Source organism: Mustela erminea, chromosome 18 (assembly GCF_009829155.1).
Source record: "Mustela erminea isolate mMusErm1 chromosome 18, mMusErm1.Pri, whole genome shotgun sequence".
NCBI classification, from domain to species: domain Eukaryota; kingdom Metazoa; phylum Chordata; class Mammalia; order Carnivora; family Mustelidae; genus Mustela; species Mustela erminea.
Genome location: NC_045631.1, coordinates 56,950,377 through 56,970,114, shown reverse-complemented (window position 1 = coordinate 56,970,114; position 19,738 = coordinate 56,950,377). Strand labels below are relative to the sequence as shown.

The 19,738-nt window shown below is 49.6% G+C and overlaps 2 protein-coding genes across 42 annotated transcripts in view; both read left to right on the top strand.

Annotated features, from left to right (window-relative positions):
- The window catches only part of PRPSAP1 (phosphoribosyl pyrophosphate synthetase associated protein 1), a 28,784-nt gene extending 19,574 nt beyond the window's left edge, over positions 1 to 9,210 (top strand). For all 3 annotated transcript variants that reach the window (XM_032321255.1, XM_032321253.1, XM_032321254.1), the window contains 3 exons: positions 6,928 to 6,998; positions 7,782 to 7,928; positions 8,450 to 9,210. In XM_032321255.1, the coding sequence (XP_032177146.1) occupies positions 6,928 to 6,998; positions 7,782 to 7,928; positions 8,450 to 8,608 (377 nt within the window). In that variant the 3' untranslated portion in view covers positions 8,609 to 9,210. The remainder of the gene's footprint in view (positions 1 to 6,927; positions 6,999 to 7,781; positions 7,929 to 8,449) is intronic.
- A 2,067-nt stretch (positions 9,211 to 11,277) lies between these two features.
- The window catches only part of QRICH2 (glutamine rich 2), a 33,593-nt gene continuing 25,132 nt past the window's right edge, over positions 11,278 to 19,738 (top strand). For 20 of the 39 annotated variants that reach the window (XM_032321622.1, XM_032321625.1, XM_032321626.1 and 17 more), the window contains exons 1-4: positions 11,279 to 12,432; positions 12,559 to 12,639; positions 13,863 to 13,922; positions 14,278 to 14,400. In XM_032321622.1, the coding sequence (XP_032177513.1) occupies positions 11,893 to 12,432; positions 12,559 to 12,639; positions 13,863 to 13,922; positions 14,278 to 14,400 (804 nt within the window). In that variant the 5' untranslated portion in view covers positions 11,279 to 11,892. Of the gene's footprint in view, positions 12,433 to 12,558; positions 12,640 to 13,862; positions 13,923 to 14,277; positions 14,401 to 19,738 lie in introns of all 39 variants that reach the window. The other 19 variants (XM_032321647.1, XM_032321645.1, XM_032321649.1 and 16 more) reach the window with 7 other exon arrangements.

Here is a 19,738-nt window from a genome sequence, read left to right as displayed (position 1 = left end):
AAAGTATAAAATTCTTACAAAATTTTAAAAGTCTAAAAAACTTTCCTACCCCACCTAAACTTTTCTCTCCCCGCAGCCCCCATCTGCCACAGCTACTCTGATTCCCAGGGCAGTCGGTTTCTTTGTAACCATTTAAGGTTTTTTTTTTTTTTTTTTTGACACACAGAAAGAGATCACAAGTAGGCAGAGAGGCAGGCAGAGAGAGAGGGGGAAGCAGTCTCCCCGCTGAGCAGAGAGCCCGATGCGGGGCTTGATCCCAGGACCCTGAGATCATGATCTGAGCTGAAGGCAGAGGCTTCAACCCACTGAGCCACCCAGGTGCCCCTCTTGTAACCATTTAGAGGCTCTGTGCATATATGCAAGCCAGTGACGTGTTTCTGTTTCTCTCATTTTCACAGAGCGGTAGTATATTAAACCATATTGTGCTACCCCTTGCTTTTCTCATCCAAGAGCTCCTTCCCCACCAGTCTGTACAGATCACTCGGTCTTTCATAGTTTCCTAAGTGTTCCATTTTATGGATAGACGGTAATTTTCTCAATTGGTCCCCTGTCGACAAACATTTAGTTTCTCCAGTCTTCAGCTATGAAAAAGCACCAATAATAATAAACATCTTTTGTTGTGTCCAGGATTCTTCTAAGCTCTTTAGTAGGTCTTTGGACTTGGTGTGGAGACACACAATCTTGTAGGTACTTGTGTTACCCCTCATTCTGCCGGGGAGACAACTGAGACCCAGCCGGGAGCGGGTGAAGCTGGAGTTTGGAACGAAGCTTTTCATTTTGAACAAATTGCAGTCTCAGAGAAAAGGTGAAAGAATAGGACAGAATTCCTCGCGACTCTTCAGAGGCCCCAGACTTAACACTTATGTCCGTATTCTTTTCTTTTGAATCATTTGAGATGAGCTGTAGACATAATGTCCTGATTCCTAAATGCTTCAGTAAATATTTCAAAAAACAGATACTCTCTTACATAACCACAGTGTAATTATCAGACTCCGGAAACTGACACTGTTAGAGTACTATTACCTAACCTGCAGGCCTTATTCCTCTTTGTGGTCCCACTGTGTCCTTTAGCGGAAAATCATTTCTTTCTGGCCCGGAACCCAGTAAGGATCACACACTGAGCTCAGCTGACTGTTCTCTTTAGTCTCATTTAATCTGGAACGACTGCTCTGTTCTTGGTCTCTTATGACCTTGATACTTTTTTTTTTTTAAGATTTTTATTTATTTATTTATTTATTTATTTGACAGAGAGAGATCACAGGTAGGCAGAGAAAGGGGAGGAAGCAGGCTCCCCGCTGAGCAGAGAGCCCGACGTGGGGCTCGATCCCAAGACCCTGGGATCATGACCTGAGCCGAAGGCAGAGGCTTTAACCCACTGAGCCACCCAGGCGCCCCTGACCTTCATCCTTTGAAGAGTATAGGGCAGTTGTTCTACAGAATATCCCTTACTGAGGCGTGTTTGTTTCTTCATATCAGGTTGAATCAGTTACCACTATGACGGTGACTGACTGGAGATGTTTCCAGTTCCCCTTCTTCCCTGTTCATTCATTCAGTCTTATCAGAGTGGAGTCAGGATCTTAATTTGTTCAGGGTGTTCTCATTCTTCGCTACTGTTTATCGCAGTGTTCAGATTGTCTTAGACTTGGCCAAAGGGAGCCCCTTCAGGCCCCTCCTTGTGTTCTTTTGACATGTTCCTAGCATTTTTTGATACTTCCTTACTTCCTGCTACCACTAGATGTTCCACGTTTATCTTGCACTTCCTTAGCCCTGGAATCAGTCATTCCGGCGAGCAGACCTAGTTCCTTTAGCGAAAAGTGATATTCACCACCGAGACTCGGCCCCGGAGTGTGCACTCGGCCACCTCACGTTACTCCCTGTGACTAACCTCGACTCACCTTCTTCCATAAGTGACTCCGTGAACTTCAAAGATAAAGACCGAGAAATAAAATCACTGGGTCGAAGGTAATTTTGATAGATAATTGCCAGATTAATGTAATATTTTATAAGCTGGTGTGCAGCCGTGTGTTCCCTCCGGGACACATTGGTGTGTTTACAACTTGCGCAGTTGCCATAGGTCATTCTCTGATTCCTTCTTACAGATTTGACCAAGGGAATGCTTTAAAAAAAAAAAAATGCTAGTTTTGTGTAATGGTACTTTCCAAATTAAATCTGCTTTATATTTATATATCAGTTCTGCTTTCAGTATGTTTTAATAGTTTACTTCATAATAATGAGGATGGGGGCGCCCGGGTGGCTCAGTCGGTTAAGCATCTACCTTCCCCTTAGGTCATGATCCCGGAGTCCTGGGATCCAGCCCCGCCTCGGGGTCCCTGCTTCTCCTTCTCTCTCTGCCCCTCCCCCTGCCTGCATGCACGCGGACGTAAATAAAATCTTCCAAAAAACAGTGACGGGGATGAAGAGGTGCCTGGGTGGCTCAAGACGGAACTCTTAGTTTGGGCTCAGGTCATGATCTCAAGGTCATAGGATCAAGCTCCAGGTTGGGCTCCCAGCTCAGCCCAGAGTCCGCTTGAGAATCTCTCTCCCTCTGCCCCTCCCCCTGCTAGCCCGCACGCATGCGCACTCTATCTCTTGCTCTCAAAATCAATAAAACAGTAATGGGGTTGAAGACACTGCCATGCTACGACAGGATCCAAGTATTCGCTCTCAGAATCTTTGCATTTTGTAGAAAGATGAACTCTTTTATCTTCCTGGAACCCGTTCTTTCAGAGCAGCAGGAGTTCTCAACCAGGATGGTTTTGCCCCAGCCCCTGTCGGATATTTCACAGTGTGCGAAGGAAGGCCTTTCTGGTCTGGCCACCGGGCGGAGGCCGGGTGCCACCAGTGTCTTGTGAGCGGACGCCGGAGAAGCTGGGGGACACCGCTCCAGTGTACCGTGTAGTTATCTAGTCCAGAATGTCAGTAGTGCCACAGCTGAGAAACCCTGCTTCAGAGTAATTTTTTTTTTTAAGATTTTATTTATTTATTTGACAGACAGAGATCACAAGCAGGCAGAGAGGCAGGCAGAGAGAGAGGAGGAAGCAGGCTCCCTGCTGAGCAGAGAGCCCGATGTGGGACTTGATCCCAGGACTCTGAGATCATGACCTGAGCTGAAGGCAGAGGCTTTAACCCACTGAGCCACCCAGGTGCCCCCAGAATAATTTATTAAAAGTGAAGTTGTGTGAAGGCTTCTGTTCTAGAAGATAAAATCGATTCCATCCTGATGGCAAGGGCATCTGATGAACTTGAAAGGGTTACGTGTCAGTGGCTCTCTGAACACTGCTCTGTGCTTACAACAGTGGTGAAAATGAAGAGTTTGGATTGAAAAAAGGAGAGAAAGTCACCTTTTGGGGCTTGATTTCCCTGGCTTGTTAATTTTACAGGTGAAGATGTGGTTTTCACTACTAAAGTAAAAACAGACGTTAGCTCCTCTGGAGCATCATTAAATGTACGTTTTGACTTGCTTGAGTGTGGGCAGAGTCATGAGCTTGAAAATAACTGCAGCTCCAGTCCTCCCGGAGACTTTATTTTATTCTCTTTTTAAGGTCAGTCTGTTAGTAAAGTTCGACCTTCCATTGAACTACAAATAGACCAAAATCAAAATGGATAAGGAATGACTGATTCCTCTTGGTCCTCTCCTGCCCTGTATCCTACCAGAGGAAGGTTTGTTGATTGCCTCTGGGGAGAGAGTAAAAGAGAGTGCGGGAAACTTTCGGTTGCTTGTGAAAGCAGCATTCTTTTACGTGGACAATGCTGGGAAACCCAGAAGATATTTTCCGACTTCAAGATTTGAGGTCATTTGACAAATTGACATTTCCACTATAATAAGTTAATATGGTTTGTGATTTCTAGCCATAAGTAATAGTGCACAATTCATTTTATTTTTTTTTTTTAATTTTTTTTATTTTTATTTATTTTTTTTAAAGATTTTATTTATTTATTTGACAGAGAGAAATTACAAGTACGCTGAGAGGCAGGCAGAGAGAGAGAGAGAAGGAAGCAGGCTCCCCCGCCGAGCAGAGAGCCCGATGCGGGACTCGATTCCAGGACCCTGAGATCATGACCTGAGCCGAAGGCAGTGACTTAACCCACTGAGCCACCCAGGCGCCCCCATTTTATTTTTAAACAGATTGGTTTTTGTTTGAGAAAATGAAGAAAGGGAACAGAACCCTAAATATTGGGTAGTTTTAGCACCCTTTATCCTTAATCTCCAGTATGTTCTTTACTTCTACTGAAAATTTTGAATTTTCAGTGTTTTATTTTGGGGGGGCCAACTATTAGAAAATTGGGGACTTTTTTTTCTAAGCCTGTGAGGTACTGTTCATTTCCCTGGATCCTATTAATAAAGCCTGGTTTGTTTGTTTGTTTGTTTGTTTGTTTGTTTTAAAGTAGCTACCAAATTGTATGTTCAGTTTTATCCAGATCCTAAAACCGGTAATGAGCAGAGAAGGAACATACCGGGAAAGATTCTTGCTTTTTAAAAGCCTTTTAAGCCTCTATCCTAGCCAGACCTGTGTTTTTTTACATTCCAAACTGATAGAAGCTTTTTGGGAGAAGCAGAGTTACAGAAAAGTAAACAAGAGCACTAGTGGCATGTTTCCCTCATCAAACGGGAGCTGACTGTTTATTGGTCTTCGATGAGGGATACTGGCTTGCAATCTCTTTCTGTTTTTACAGAGGAAAATGGTCAGGGAAAGGGAGGGCCCCCATCTCTTTGAGAAGTGGGTAGGTCAACACAGCCATCTACCCACATGGTTTAATTAATTAATACTTTAAAAGATTTTATTTATTTGAAAGAGACCACAAGTGGCAGAGGGGGGCACAGAGGGAGAGAAGGAAAAGCAGACTCCCCTGCTGAGCAGGGAACTGGACTCGGGGGCTCAGTCCTAGGACCCTGGGATCATGACCTGACCCGAAGGCAGACGCTTAACTGGCTGAGCCACCCAGGTGCCTCCCACATGGCTTAATTTAAGATAGAATTTAGGGAAGCCATTCCTAATGCTGGTGTATCTTCTCCCTCTTTTAGGTGATATTTATATGCCGAGGTTTTTGACTGCCCAGGTTAAAAAAATCGCCCTTGTTTCGGGGATGGGAAATCAGGAAGCGTTGGGTAAAATTTGTCAGTTACATAGCGGCAGATTTCAGCTTGGCTGGTGTGCCGTATGGGGAAAGGCACACCTGTTCTTGGAGATTCACAGTGCCCGTAGCTAGGACTAACACGGTTTGTTTGCGGATAGTTGCTAACCTCAAGAGTTATTCTGAGTTTTATTCTTATGTCCCTCTCCCACTACTGGTTTAATATTTCAGAATAATAAAAAGCTTTAAAGGTAGGCTACTTAGCCTGTTCTTCTGAAATACCCTCTCTCTCTCTCTCTGTTTGCTGAATTTTTGAGGGTGAACTCTTACTTCACTCCTCTATCCTGGAGATAGGTTTGTACACAGAAGGGTCTGTTCCAGGTATAAACTGGGTAGCGACATAGGAAGCCTGTACTTTAAGGACCAGTCAAATCACAAAGAAATGGGGGCGCTTGGGTGGCTCAGTTGGTTAAGTGTCTGCCTTCCACTGAGGTCATGATCTGAGGGTCCTGGGATCGAGCCCTGGTGCTGGAGCTCCCTGCTTAGCGGGGAGTCTTCCCATGGGCATGCGTGTGCGCGGGCTCTTTCTCTCTCCCGCTCTCAAATAAATAAGTAAAATCTTCTAAAAAAAATCAGGAAGACATGATGGAGTCATAGTTACTGTCTTCAGGTCCCTAATTTTCAGGAAACCGATGATGTCAGTCATGTAGTCACATGCTAATAAGGTTACATTGTCCAAATAAAGTCACTTTGGAAGACAATGAAGTAAAGGTGGCCGTCAGCCAGGCGGCCTTTACCTGTTCAGTTTCCTGCGGAGTGGCATTTAGTTTACATTTCTCTATAGTTCTCAGAGGGCATTAGGGTGCTTCTGTGGACGGTGAGACCCTCCTCGCTCTGCCGCTGCCTTTGAACCTGTGCTGTCCAGAGGCTGGTGGCTTGTATCTATTTACATGTGGCTCTTAGGCTCTGGAAGCAGGGCTAGTCTGAGCTGAGAAGCGCTGTCTCTGAAATGCACCCCAAGTATCGAAGACTTAGTATGAAAAAAAAAGGTAAAATATCTCATAAATTTGCATATCAGTTACGTACTGAAATATCTTGGATATACCGGCTAAAATAAAATCTATTAATTTCACTCATTTCTCTTTACTTTTTTTTTTTTTTTTTTTTAAGATTTTATTTTTGGGGCACCTGGATTGCTTAGTTGGTTGAACATCTGCCTTTGGCTCAGGTGATGATCCCAGGCTCCTTGCTCAGCGGGGAGCCTGCGTCTGCCTCAGCCTGCTGCTCCTCCCCCTGCTCGTGCTCTCTCTCTCTCTGACAAATAAATAAACCACTGCTCTAGACAGTCTGTTTCTGAGAAGCCCCAGGTTCATTTTGGAGAATCCCCCCACCCCCCTTTATTTATTTATTTATTTATTTATTTATTTATTTATTTTTGGTGGCAGCAAAGCAAGGTTTATTGAGCGTTAGTAAAGTGATCGTACAGGGGTGCCTGGGTGGCTCAGGGGGTTAAGCCTCTGCCTTCAGCTCAGGTCATGGTCTCAGGGTCCTGGGATCAAGCCCCGCATTGGGCTCTCTGCTCAGTGGGGAGCCTGGTTCACCCCTCTCTCTCTGCCTGCCTCTCTGCCTACTTGTGATCTCTCTCCATGTCAAGTGGGTAGATAGAATCTTAAAAAAAAAAAAAAAATGATCGTACAAAGCACCCGAGCAGCTAGGGGACCCAAGAGGGTTGCCCTTTGTTTTGCTTTTTAATAATGTTCTTTTTTTCACCACTTCCAGGGTATAGGGTTGCAATTATATTTACTCAGTGACATGTGACTAACTGGGGCCTTGTGGTTTGTTTTGTTTTGCTAGTGATGATGGCCAAAGAGAAGCCACCGATAACTGTAGTCGGAGATGTTGGCGGGCGCATCGCGATCATAGTGGTATGGTCATGTCGTCCTTCGTGTGCACAGATGACCCTGCTGCCTCTTCGTAGGTTGTCCTTTTTGGGATTATGTTTCTAGTAAAGCTGAGGGAGTTAAATGGATCCGTCTATCCTTTCTTACCCGAACTCCTTCAGGACTGATAGAAATCTTTATGTGGTTGAACAGGGGTTATTTTAACCTGCAAATGGAAAAAAAAGTGCAGGATCTCCCATAAGAAAATTCAACCCCAATAAATAACCTTTATCTGAAGGGATCTGGGTTTCATCAGAGCCTCCAATCTACTCAACCTTCAGCTTTAGGGCCACGAGAGGAACCAAAGATGAGCGGTTCCATTTTCACTAGTGAGAACAAGTGTCTTTTCTTTGCATTTCAGCATGAACTGTTTGCTCCCAGTGCTAAATGCCTTGCTGGGCCCGATTACAATGGCTGGCTTTATTTCTGTGTTCTTGTCATCTCACTTTGTCTTGAAAAAAAGTAAATGGGACACCAGCTTTGTCGGATGAATCGGAAACGTGGGACAGGATGATGAGCCTTGGTAGTTGGGAACTCTAACTCCGCATGTCACACGTGGCCATCAGGCTTTGCTGTTCTTTGTACTGACAGCCATGCAAAGTATGGTCCACACGGCTGTTGCCACTGCCCGATGTTCCGTCTCGGGCCCAGGCAGGTGGCTCTGATCTCCAGTCGGAGATCCTTAAACGACGGGCAGAGAAGAGAGAGAGGTATGTGCTTAGAGATACGGGGGGTAGCACTTGAACACCACCTCTGGTGTCTCCCCAGGATGACATTATTGATGATGTGGAAAGTTTTGTTGCTGCTGCGGAGATCCTGAAAGAGAGAGGTGCTTACAAGATCTATGTCATGGCCACTCATGGCATCCTGTCTGCGGAGGCCCCCCGTCTCATCGAGGAGTCCTCCATCGACGAGGTCTGTCTGCACTTACTGGGCCTGGGATTTGCTGCTCTCTTTTCTGTGAATTGTAAAATGACCCCATCAGTGTTGCCTAACCCCCTCTCTGGAGGACCTCGGAAGTAGCCTTGGTGGCTAGCGGGGTGTGGTGACAAATGCATAGTCAGGAACAGATGCCTCTTTCCATAAAGGCTCAGCTTATTTACTTGGATGTGGTTCATATTTCAGTGTAGTTTGGTGCTGTGGGAGCGCTCCTCTCACAACTTGGATTCATCCAGTTTTGCACAGTGCTGGGGCTCACCCTACCGTTTCTGCCCAAGTAGAGCATGACCTTCATACTCTTTTATGTTTTGAACCATGTAACCTTTCTCTTGTATAAAGTCTGTTAAGTTTAGTTTGTAAAAACTGTACTCAGTGGAATAAGGTTTTGTAGTTTGGAACTTGGGCTGCGGGAACTAAAGGTGGGACAGACTTTTCTGGGTGGCCATGTTGGGGACACATCAGTAACACTGTTTATCTTCCGTCGCTGCAATGACTAGGTCGTGGTGACGAACACGGTCCCTCACGAGGTGCAGAAGCTGCAGTGTCCCAAGATAAAGACCGTGGATATCAGTCTGATTCTCTCTGAAGCAATTCGGAGAATCCACAATGGGGAGTCCATGGCGTACCTTTTCCGAAACATCACCGTGGATGACTAGCTGTCGCCGTTGCCTTGACTGCAGAACTCCTGAGGAAAACGTGTGGAGAGCCATGCCATCAACTTACGTACACAGTGTTTCCTCTCAAGGGAGGCCTGGAAGTAGCCTGAAGTCAGATAGTCTGTCTCACCCAGTTGGGTAGGTAGGAGCCATTAAGATAGTCAAGGGGAAGACAGAGCTGATGGATAAATGGCCTTAAATGTCTGCCATCGCCATCTTGGTCCTTAAACTAAAGTTAGTTTCCTGAAAAGAATTCCCAAATTTTGTTGATACTAAGAAGGAGTTAAGGGCAGATGGTCCGAGCTCTTTAATATTGGGCTATTTCCACCGCAGGGAAACGTGTGTCAACGTTGAACTTGGTTAGGGAAGCTGAGTGCCCTGGTACTGTTTCCAGTCTAGTTTTCCTCTCCCCAGTCAGCCTCACGTACATCTTTTGTAGAAAACCCCGTTTTTCTTTGAGAAGCTGCCGTGCCGACAGCCACCGAACAACAAAGCCTTTGTGGCATTACCCCAGCAAGGAGGTCAGATTAGAGAGTAGCCCCCTATCTCTGGATCCCTGCGAGGCTCTTCTATGGCAAATAAAAGAGTTTGTTGTCTTGCAAGTCTGTTGGCTACATTGCAGAACCGCCTGCTCTCCTGCCTTCCTGGTGGCTGACTCCTGTCCAGACAGTGCAGGAGACAACAGGTACAAAATAAAGGGTAGTCCAGGCCAGGGCTGGTCCTAAACCCCGGACAGGAGTCTCCACCAGTAGGTTCCATCCCCTTCCTAAGCATCGAAATCAAATCCTGGTTGGGATAATGGATTTAGAAATCTAAAAATTTTTTTAAAAGATTTTATCTATTTATTTGACAGAGATCACAAGTAGGCGGGGGCGGGGGAAGCAGGCTCCCCGCTGACCAGAGAGCCTGATGCAGGGCTCGATCCCAGGACCCTGAGATCATGACTTGAGCCGAAGGCAGAGGCCCTCAATCCACTGAGCCACCCAGGCACCCCAGAAATCTAAATTAAAAAAAAAAAAAGAACAAATTATACTTTTCTTGTGTGATAGATGACAGTGTGGTTGGTATTTTTCAGGACTGCTCATCGTCTTCCTACCCAGCAATTAAAATTACTCTATATTGTAACACATCTGTCAGGGAGGCCTTTTAGACCTTCAGCCGGCTCTGGGCAGGACAGAATGTAATGGGAAGGACAGAGTCTGTCTGTTGGGCAATGAGCTGGAATTGGTTCTGTTCCTGAGGGATAGCAAAGGACAATCCGCTTCTTTGTACAATTGTCTTTCTCTGCAGGGACATTTCCTTGACATTTTTATCCCTTTCCTAATGACTTGAAAAGTTCCCAAGCCACAATCAAGACTTCAAGCACGTTAGCTTTTTCAAGCACACAAGTTGCCTTCTGTTAATAGTCCAAGTAGGAGAATTTGGAGCAAGAACTCAATTATCAGATAGCAGCATGGTGGGGGAGGCGGAGCTGTGGACTGTTACTCAGGAAACCTGGTTCTTATTTGTAAGGCCCTGCAGATGACTAGTCCTTTCTGGGTCTCTCATCAGATCTAAAAAGGGAGGTTTGGAACTGACAACTGAGGGAGGTCCTTTTCGACCAAAATTCCATTTATACATCCAGTTAATGTTTATTTTCCTGTGTCTATAAGAACAGAGGTGTTTATTTGTACTTACTTCATAGAATATATTCCCTGGGATTAGAATTAGAATATATTCATATACACCCCTTCCATGGGCATTTAGTGGGTCCTAACCTGTGTCTGGTATGATGCCAAGTCTCAGGGATATGCAGATGAAATCATGAGGACTCAGGGAGTCGGGTTTCTGGCCAGTGGTAGCAGGGGTAACATCCTTCTGGAAAGTCACTGAGCTTAGAATCGAGAAGCTCACGTTCCACACCCTCTAGGACAGGGGAAGCCCCATCACAAGACTTTAATTTGGTGACCCAGCCTTCTGTTTTATAGGGTGAAAACATAAGTGCACAAAGCTGCCAAGAATTTGTTCTTTTGATGGTTTCAGGAAGCGTGAGGGCCCCGACTGAGTGTCAGGTGCTAGGGCTATGACGGTGAACCAAAAAATCCTCAGGTGTTAACCTTCCTGTAGGTTCTAGACTGATACTTAACTCCACTCCCAGGCAACACTGGGGATGAGGGGCATGAAAGATTTCAGTTACATTTTACCAGCTCAGACTAAAAATTTGAATTCGAGAAGTAGTTGAAATAGGAGTCCATGGTACAGACTTTTGCTCAGGTTTTCCTTAGCTTTCCTGAATGTAAACACTGACATTTTACATTTTCTGGAAAAACCTGGTGTGGGGAAGTCAGGCCCCAGTTGCTGAGAGCACCAAATTCCTCTAGTCCTGTCTCATCCTGGCTTGTGATGAGCTGAAATGTTGGCACTTGACCAGATGAGTCTGTTTCGAGATAAACTAGGCCAGGGCGGCTCAGTGAAGGTCTGTCGTGTGGTGGCTGGGTGGAGCTGCCAGGGCGGTGAGTGTTCTTTTCCAAGTTACCCTCCTTTCTGATGAAGCAAAATGAGATGGGAGCTGTCCCCCAAAAGCCAAGGTCTCACGACTGCATCCCTTAAGACATGTGCCTCTGCCCTGAGTAAGGAATGAGCTAAGGACACACATGGTGTCTCTTAAATCTGTCAGTTCTTAATGGCTGAGTGCATGGGAGGCCTTCCTAGGTTAAGTGAGGGCTGCAACCTCGGTGAGCCACAGGACCCCTCCCCTTCCCAAACTGCTGTGTTCCCATAGTAGTGCCTTGACACAGCCCCATAGCCCCTTTGGGAACGTTTACTTAAAGTAACAGTTAGTGGTGCCTTGGGGTATGCCCCAGGCTTCCCCAGACCTGGGTAAGATAGGATCCCCTTGCAAGTTGGGAGGGAGTGTGTGACTTCGCATACGGGCCAGTCCCGCACTGCGGGGTGCCCGCTGGACGGTGCCAGAACCCTCGCGTGCGCGGGGCCCCGCACCACGGGGCAGTGACGGGGCCGTCCGTTCGGTTCCAAACGTCCGCTGGCTGCAGCCGGTGCAAGGGGAGGGTGTAGCTCGGAGAGCGGACGACTGGACGGCGGAGGGTTGGCGGCTGTCCGGACCCCGCTGGGGAGGCGGGCGCGGGTCCCCAGGAGCGGAGGGTGGGAAGCCCGGCGGCCAGGCGCTTCGCCTCCGTTTTCCAGTGACTGATGCGCGGGGCAGCGCCCGGGGGCGCAGTGGGCAGTGAGGGGGACATGGCCGCCTGGCCAGCCGAGGGCGCGGACCGCTGCTGAGAGGGCGCACGATGCCGCCCGCGACGGCGGCCACCACCATGGTCTCCCTTCGGGAGCTGGCGGACTTGGCCATCGGCACCCCGGAGGTGGGCGCCGTCAACTTCACGGCCCTGCACACGCTCATCGTGGCCATGCTCCGGAGCCTCAACCTGCAGGAGGTGCGCATCGACTTCCAGTCGCCGTTGCCGTCGCCGGAGACGAGCCGCACCTTGGAGATCCCGCAGACCGCGCTCAGCGCCCCGCAGCTGGCTGCGTCCAGAGAGAAGCCGCGCGGCAGCCTGACCAAGCCACCGACGGCCGCGGCGACGCTCGAGAGCCAGGTGAAGGGCCTGGGCGGGCAGGTCCAGGACCTCAGCAGGAAGCTCAAGACCGTCACGAGCCAGGTGCAGGGCATCGTGAGCCACGTGCAGCACCTTACGGCTCCCATCAGCGAGCTGGACGCCCGGGACTGGCTGGAGGAGGAGACCGCCAAGCTGGCGCCGGCCAGGGCACGAGCAGGGTCGTTGAAAACCGCGAAGGGCGAGCGGGCCACCGTCTCCCAGGTCTCCCAGGTGAGGGCGGGGCGGGGCTGGGGGGGGGGGCGGAGCCCACCACGGGCTCCCGGGCTGGAAGGGAGGCGCGGGCGGCGGGGCGGTCCTCGGAACCGTCCTCCGAAGCGCCGCGTCCCCACCTTGCAGGCCATGGAGCTGCTGCGCGACGTCGTGGAGGACGTGAAAACCCTCAAAGAAGCCCAGGAAAAGGCGCAGGAGCTCCCAGCGGTGAGGACGGCGGGGACCCCACCTCGAGGATCGCGGAGTCGCCCCTTCCCATGTAGGGCCTGTCCTCACCACTCCACTGCCCCTTCTCAGCCCCCCAGGGATCAGAACCGGGTCGGGGATGGGGGGATGATGGGGAGCAGACAACTTCTGATAATATTCTTCGGGCGGATTTCCTCTAAACAAGAATAAAGAAGTGAGGTGGTGGGTGTTGGAAGAGCGGAGCCCAGGAGGGGGCGGGCTGGGGATGGAGAGAGCTCTGCGGTCACACCAGCAGGTGCTCGGCAGCCACACCTTCACTCGGATCTTTTTCTCTTGGAGAAAGATCTAGAACTCCCCTCAGATGGACAGTAGGGGCCCAAAGTACTAGGCAGTGCTGCTATTTCAGGCCCTCCGGAAGCCGCCCAGGGGCTTAGCGCTGGAAGGAGGAAGAGGGACAGTTAGAAGAAGCCCAGGGAGAGGCTCAGGGAGGCCTCAGGGCCCCTGACCCCATTCTGCCCCTCATGCCAGGCCTGAGGCCCAAGCGGGACTCTCTGTTGCTCTGGAAAGCTTTTCTTTTTGAAATGTGGTGTTTGGGGGCTTTTAGATGGTTTTTTCAGACCAAAGCCTTGTTTCACCTTTAGATTCCTACATTCTGGAGCTTTGCAAGGGTCATCCAGAACAACTTTTTGTTGTTCTGTTGTTGTTCGGTTCAACAACAAGTTTTAGCAATTTGTTTCGGTTCCTTGGGGACGCTTTTCTCTTCAAACCACACAGCCATTCAGACGCCTTGAAGCGCCGGGTCGTTTCTGTCCTGGCGGGGCAAGTCAGCATCATTCTGCAGTGCGGGAATGTTCTTCTGTTCGAGGGGAGGAGAAGTGAATCCCAGGACCAAAGGTTCCCACCCCTGTGCTTGCATTTGCTCTTGGCACAGTGTCCCCCAGGACCGCCACACCTCACTTGCCTGCCTCTTGTTGGCTGGAAAGAAAACGATTTAGCTGACTCAGTGGTCCTGTCTCTCCCCCCAGCTCCTGTAAGATCCACTCAGCTTCTTTCTTTTCTAGGAGCGCATGTGCGCGGGTGCGCATGCGTGGGCATAAGAGGGTGTGTGTGTGCGCATGCGTATCTATGCACGTGTGCGTGGGTGCGCGCGTGCGTGCGTGTAAGGGCGTGTGTGTGCGCATGCGTGCGTGTAGGGTCCACAGGAGGGGCTGGTTTGATCCTCCACCTCCGAACTCTTCTTCCAGACAGCCTTCCAGCGAATCGATGCTCTAGAGAAGATAGTCAGAGAACGGGATGAATTCCTGGTAATATGGGCGAGTTCTGTGACAAAGGGCCCTCAAGGGGGAGTAGGGGAGGATGTCCAGGCTCCCACCCCAGACGTCTGTGTCCCTCTGAAGTAGGATGAGGCCCTCTGCCCCTGTGGGCGCTGCCCCTGGATAGGGGGGAAATCCTTCCCATCCCAGCCCATGGTTCCCCCAGAGGTCCTCAGGGGACAGGAAACTGGCTGCCCAGGACTCACTGGTCACTTGAAGGACAGTGATGTTGCCTCGGGACTAGGGCTGTGGATTCTGTTAGCTCAGTTCTGTTCCTAAAGCTTTCTGGGATTAAACTTGGGGTGTTTGTGTGTCTGTCTGCCTGCATGTTGTCTGTCACCGTCAGGACCTCGTGGGCCGGAAGATGAGTTTGATGCCTGTTGGAGAAGAAGTCACCATGGTCACCTGGGAGGAGCTGGAGCAAGCCATTACTGACGGCTGGAGGGCCTCACTAGGGGTGAACAAATTGGGGACCTGGGCCCTGGTTTTGGGTGGGGCTTCCCTGGACCTCTCCCTCTTTGCTACTGCACAGTGTTTTCCATTATGTGGATGTTCCAGATTTCATACTTCCTATTATTTAAGTTTTTTTTTTTCAGTCTTAGAAAAAACCGTGCTCCCGTGTAACCTTCACATGTGCAAACATATTCGTAGGTAGGGTGCATTCTTAAGAAATGGAATGCAGGTTTGTGATTTGGCTCCTTTTGCCAAACTCTCCTCCACAGATAGGGCTCCAAGTTAGATCCTCCCTTCAACGTGGGAGAGAGCTTGGTTCTCGAGTCCCCACCAGCACTGTCTGTACCCAGTTTTTTCCAGGTGGATGGGAGAATGGCACCTGACTGTAGTTTTGATTTGCTTTTATAGCTTTTCAAAATTCCTCTAGAGCCTGGTCTGAAATGCCTGAGTCCCTTCATGCTTAGTGGACAAAGGTGACCGACTTTGGAAATAAAATGTCTGTAGGGGCCTGTGGCGATGACTTCGACACACAACTGTGTGCATGCGTCTGTCCGTCCCCAGGCAGTGCCCAGGATAATTAAATCATTTTTATTTATTTATTTTGTAAGATTTTATTTATGTATTCGAGAGTGAGAGGGAGGGAGAGTGAAAGAGCGCGTGCAAGCAGGAGCAGGGGGAGGGGCAGGGAGAAGCCGACTCCCTGCTGAGAAAGAAGTGAGATGCAGGGCTCAATCCCAGGGCCCTCGGGATCATGACCTGAACCAAAGGCAGATCCTTAGCCTACGGAGCCACCCAGGTGCCCCTCAAATCATTTCTCTATCCCCACCCTTTCTCCATCTGAATAAAATGGCAATTATCAAATGGCCATCGAGGCAAGGATCAGCTGCCCTTCTGGTCTTGGTATTCTCCTTCTGGCTTTGTGCCCCTCCCCTTACTCAGAAAAGTTCCCTTTGTCAGTATCCACCTCAACAGGGGGAAGAGAGTGGACCTTTTGGCGCCACCAAGTGGCCATCTGGGGCATGTCAGATAGTACAGGGGTACACAAGACACCCTGTCATTGCTTTTTGAATGGGGGGGGGCATCTTCAGAGGAAAGCAGCAGCAGAAGGACTTGGAAGAGGACCCTGCTAGCAAAAGGAATGGCCTAGAAAAAGTTTGCCTCTGCTTTCGCTTGTTTTTTTAAGCCAAAGCTCTTGAAACGTAGCAGTATCCTGTTTTGAGTGAACGACACATTTTTTTCGGGTGCGAGCAGAACACTTGCCACACCTAGATACGAGCACAACAGAAGCCCCTTTACACACTCCCGCTTGTCCAGAGGTAAGAAAGTGTCTGTTTTGACAGTTGCTCATGCTTGTCAGTAGCCCCAGGAGCAAGGAAGAATAAATATAAATATTAAAAGATTTTTGAGAAGCAACAGAACACGTTCGGCCCTTGTACAGAGCATCACAAGCGCAGGAGAGAACGTCCCCGTCTGGAGCTGAGAAAACACAGCAAAAATGCTAGAGACCAGTGTTGCTTGGGCTGTTGGTGGGACCCTTTAACATAAGTGACGAGATTAGGATATTGAAGGTCAGCGTTTTTCAGGTCCACAGTGTGCTCCGGGAGAGGGTCGGTGGCTCTCAGGCGCAGCCGCTCTCAGGAGCGGCAGGCTCACCGTCTGCCCGCATCGTGAGGGGAGGGTCGGGCTGGAAGCCAGCACGCTGAGTACAGGGGCGATGAGTCGGGAGGAGTAAATCCCATCTCTGGAACGACAGACACGAGGAGGGTGTTGTATTTCCCCTCTGGAGGAGGAAGGCTGCAGTTTCAGGAGCTCAGACAGAACAGCGGTGGAAGTCGCCCGTCCCAGGACGTGAGTGAACGCGAGGACACAGACGCGAGGACACGGACCAGTGCTTTTCCCAGGCGCGTATCCCGATGGGCAGCAGGGCCTTCTCTGCAGTTTCGCCAGATCAAGCGAGGATGACCCAGATGCTTCCCCGCCTCCCCCTCCTGCCTGGCCTCCTGCTGCTCCTCGTAGTACCTCTAATGGTCAGAAAGAACCAGGAAGAGCCATACCCTGTGGTCACCTGTGGTGATCAGGTCACCAAGGAAGAGCCAGCCCTGTCGTGCTAATCAAAGCTTGCTTAAGGGAGGAAGACGCTTCTTCACTTTGCTGTCTTCGAGACGCAGCCGAGTCTCCCGAGAGAGCCATGGCCATGGGCGTAACAACAGGAGAACCTTCCGGTGACCCATTACACCAGGTCCGCAGACCTTGAGCACAGACGTTCTTGCATGGAAATAGCAAGTCTGAGCTAAAGGGCATTTTCTCTTCGAAGCTTTGTGGCCTCTACTTTATAATGTAGAAAGCCAAAATTAAAACTTCGTTTCAGGATTCCATCAAGGGCAGGTGATTCCCCCTGTTCCGTTGTGATCGCCATTTAGATATCTTGGGCTTCAGAACCCGAAAAACAGTGGAGCGAGTTAGGAAGGGGCTGCACAGGATTCACCCCGCTTCCAACTACCTGCCCCCGCCATGGCACATCCCCAGGGAAATAGAAATAAACGTTTTAGGACATCTTGGAGTCATGGAAATAGCAGGTTCCATACCTTGGGGGGGGATCCTGTGAAGCCAGGAAGGACAGAACGTTCCGGCTCAGGAAGGAGTGTGGGGTCCATCGGGCGTAGAGAAGAGCTCATCGTACAACCTCACCGTTCAGATGACAACCTAACAAGGTTCGTGAGAAAGGAGGAACTTAACCGTATTTTGCCTCAAAATGAACCCATTGATCACAAAGGTACCGGTGAGAGGGAGGCAGAAGGTTCTACCACAGAAAAGGGGGAGGCGATACGGCTGCAGAAGCAGAGACAGGAGCGACGTGTTCTTGAGTCATGGATGGAATCCTGGCCACCCTTAAGAAGCTACAGGAGGCGTGGAAGCGGGTTGTGCCAAGAGCTTGCAGCATCGCCAGTGCTGCCCGTCACCTTGACCTCAGCCCAGAGCCACTGGCTCTGGAATTCTGACCTTTTGAACTGTTACCATAACAGATTCGTGTTGGTGGAAGTCGCTGAGCTGTGGGGTAATTTGTCCCGGCAGCCATCTGGAACATGACAGTACAGCCCCCTGCTTCCTCTTGGGGCGGTTCGTGGATGATTGGCTAGGCTGGGCGGTTTAGCAGAACTCCTTCCATTTTGTGCTGCTCTTGGGTCTGAGCGCTGGGCAATAACCTGGACACAATAACCGCAGCACTCGCCTCTGGAGGGTCTTTTTCAGGACTTGCTTTCAGAATCTTTGCCTGGTGTCAGTTTCCTTTTTTTGGTGGCAGTTGTTTGCAGTGATTGGTTTTCAGTCCTGTAGGCCTTTCTGCGTGATAGGCGGAGCCCTAGGATGGTTGCCAGGATTCCTACCCTCTGCTGTGCACACACAGAATCCCCTCAGGTGTGGGCAGAACCTGCAGATATGGCGTGGGGGCTGGGGAGGGGGACATCTCTCCTGTAACAAGATCGCTAATAAATTGACTTTGAGTTTAATCACAGGAGGGATCAAATGGTCCTGACCTAATCAGGTGAGCCCTCCTCGAGAAAGTGAAACCAGAGGATTGGCCCCATGGAAGGAGCCGCGTGGCTGGGTTTGAGAGTAGCCTGTAGGAGCCAAGAACTCCAGCCAAGAGGAGCTGAGTTCTGGCAACAACCCTGAGCCTCAGAGAAGGCCGCAGCCTGGCCTGGATTGCAGGCTGAGGCCCTGAGAGCGAATCCAGATAAAACATGGCCAGACTCATGACCCACGGAAACTGAGATCATAACCTCGCGCGGCTGTCGACGTCTGCTTTCATGGTAACATGTCCTACAGCAGTAGAAAATGAGTCTAGGACCCTGGACTAGTGAATTTTTGGTCTGTGGTTTTGGGGCAGCATCAAGGAGTCGCAGAGCTGGGCCATCATGTCTTACCAGGGAGGCAGCTCTGGACCTCAGAGGGAAGTACTGTGCCCCCAAGCTGGGTAGGCCGGGGCTGGGTGAGGTCCAAAGAGGCTGTGAATCTCTCCTGCTTCCTGAGATCTTGTGGTTTCTTTGCGAGTAGCAAGAAATTGCTTTGCTGAGATTTTGAGGTCTTTCGGTGTCCGGGGAGTACGCACTCACCCTGGGGTGCTGGCTGCCTCCCCCTGGCCAGAGTCCCCGGCCAGCAGTTTGTATGTTTGTGGCTTTACAGAGCCGGGCCAACAGATGGGGAGCAAGTTGCAGGCGACATTTAAGATTAGAAGCATCGGGGGTGGGCAGGGTTGTGCCGGGCTGGCTCAGTCGGTAGAGCATACAACTCTTAGATCTTGGGGTTGTGAGTTGGAGTCCCATGTTGAGGGTAGAGATTATGTTAAAAAAAATCAAGGGGAAAAAAAAAGATTATAATGATTGGAAGCGGGTCCTGACTGAAAGAGGATGGTGATGGGGATCACAGCACAGCCGCTGGTGAGCTGCTAAAAGAGGGTAGTGGGAAGACTGCTGGCTGCAGCTCATGGAGACACATCTCCCCCTGCACACACACTTAAAAATTGACTTTTAAAAGAAATAGATTCTGTTTTTAGAGTTATAGGCTCACAACAAAACCGAGTGGAAGGAATAGGAGTGCCTAGTTGGTGGAGCAGTGACAACTGATCACAGGGTTGTAAGTTCAAGCCTCACACTGGGCATGGAGCTTGCTATAAATAGATAGAGAGATAGACAGATAATTTAAAGGGATACCTGGGTGGCTCAGTAGGTTGAGCATCTGCCTTCAGCTCAGGTCATGATCTGAGGGTCCTGGGATCCAGCCCAGTGTTGGGGCTCTCTGCTCAGCAGGGAATCTGCTTCTCCCTCTGCCCCTGCCCCTGCTTGTTCTCTTTCAAATAAATAAAATCTTTTTTTTTAAAGATTTTATTTATTTATTTGACAGAGAGAGATCACGAGTAGGCAGAGAGGCAGGCAGAGAGAGAGAGAGGAGGAAGCAGGCTCCTGCTGAGCAGAGAGCCTGATGCGGGACTCGATCCCAGGACCCTGAGATCATGACCTGAGCCGAAGGCAGTGGCTTAACCCACTGAGCCACCCAGGAGCCCTCAAATAAAATCTTAAAAAAATTAAAAATACATTTAAAGACATTGAGTCAAAGGTGTAGAGGTTTCCCTTATACCTTCGGCCCATACACACACACATAACCTTCCCCGCGAACGAGGACCCCACCAGAGCAGTACATGGTTTCAGCTGGTGAACCCATGTGGACACATGATGTCACTCAAAGTCCATAGTTTTGGGCTTGTTTTTTTTAAAGAAGTTATTTATTTATTAGACACAGAGAGAGAGATCACAAGTAGGCAGAGAGGCAGGCAGAGAGAGGGGGGGAAGCAGGCCCCT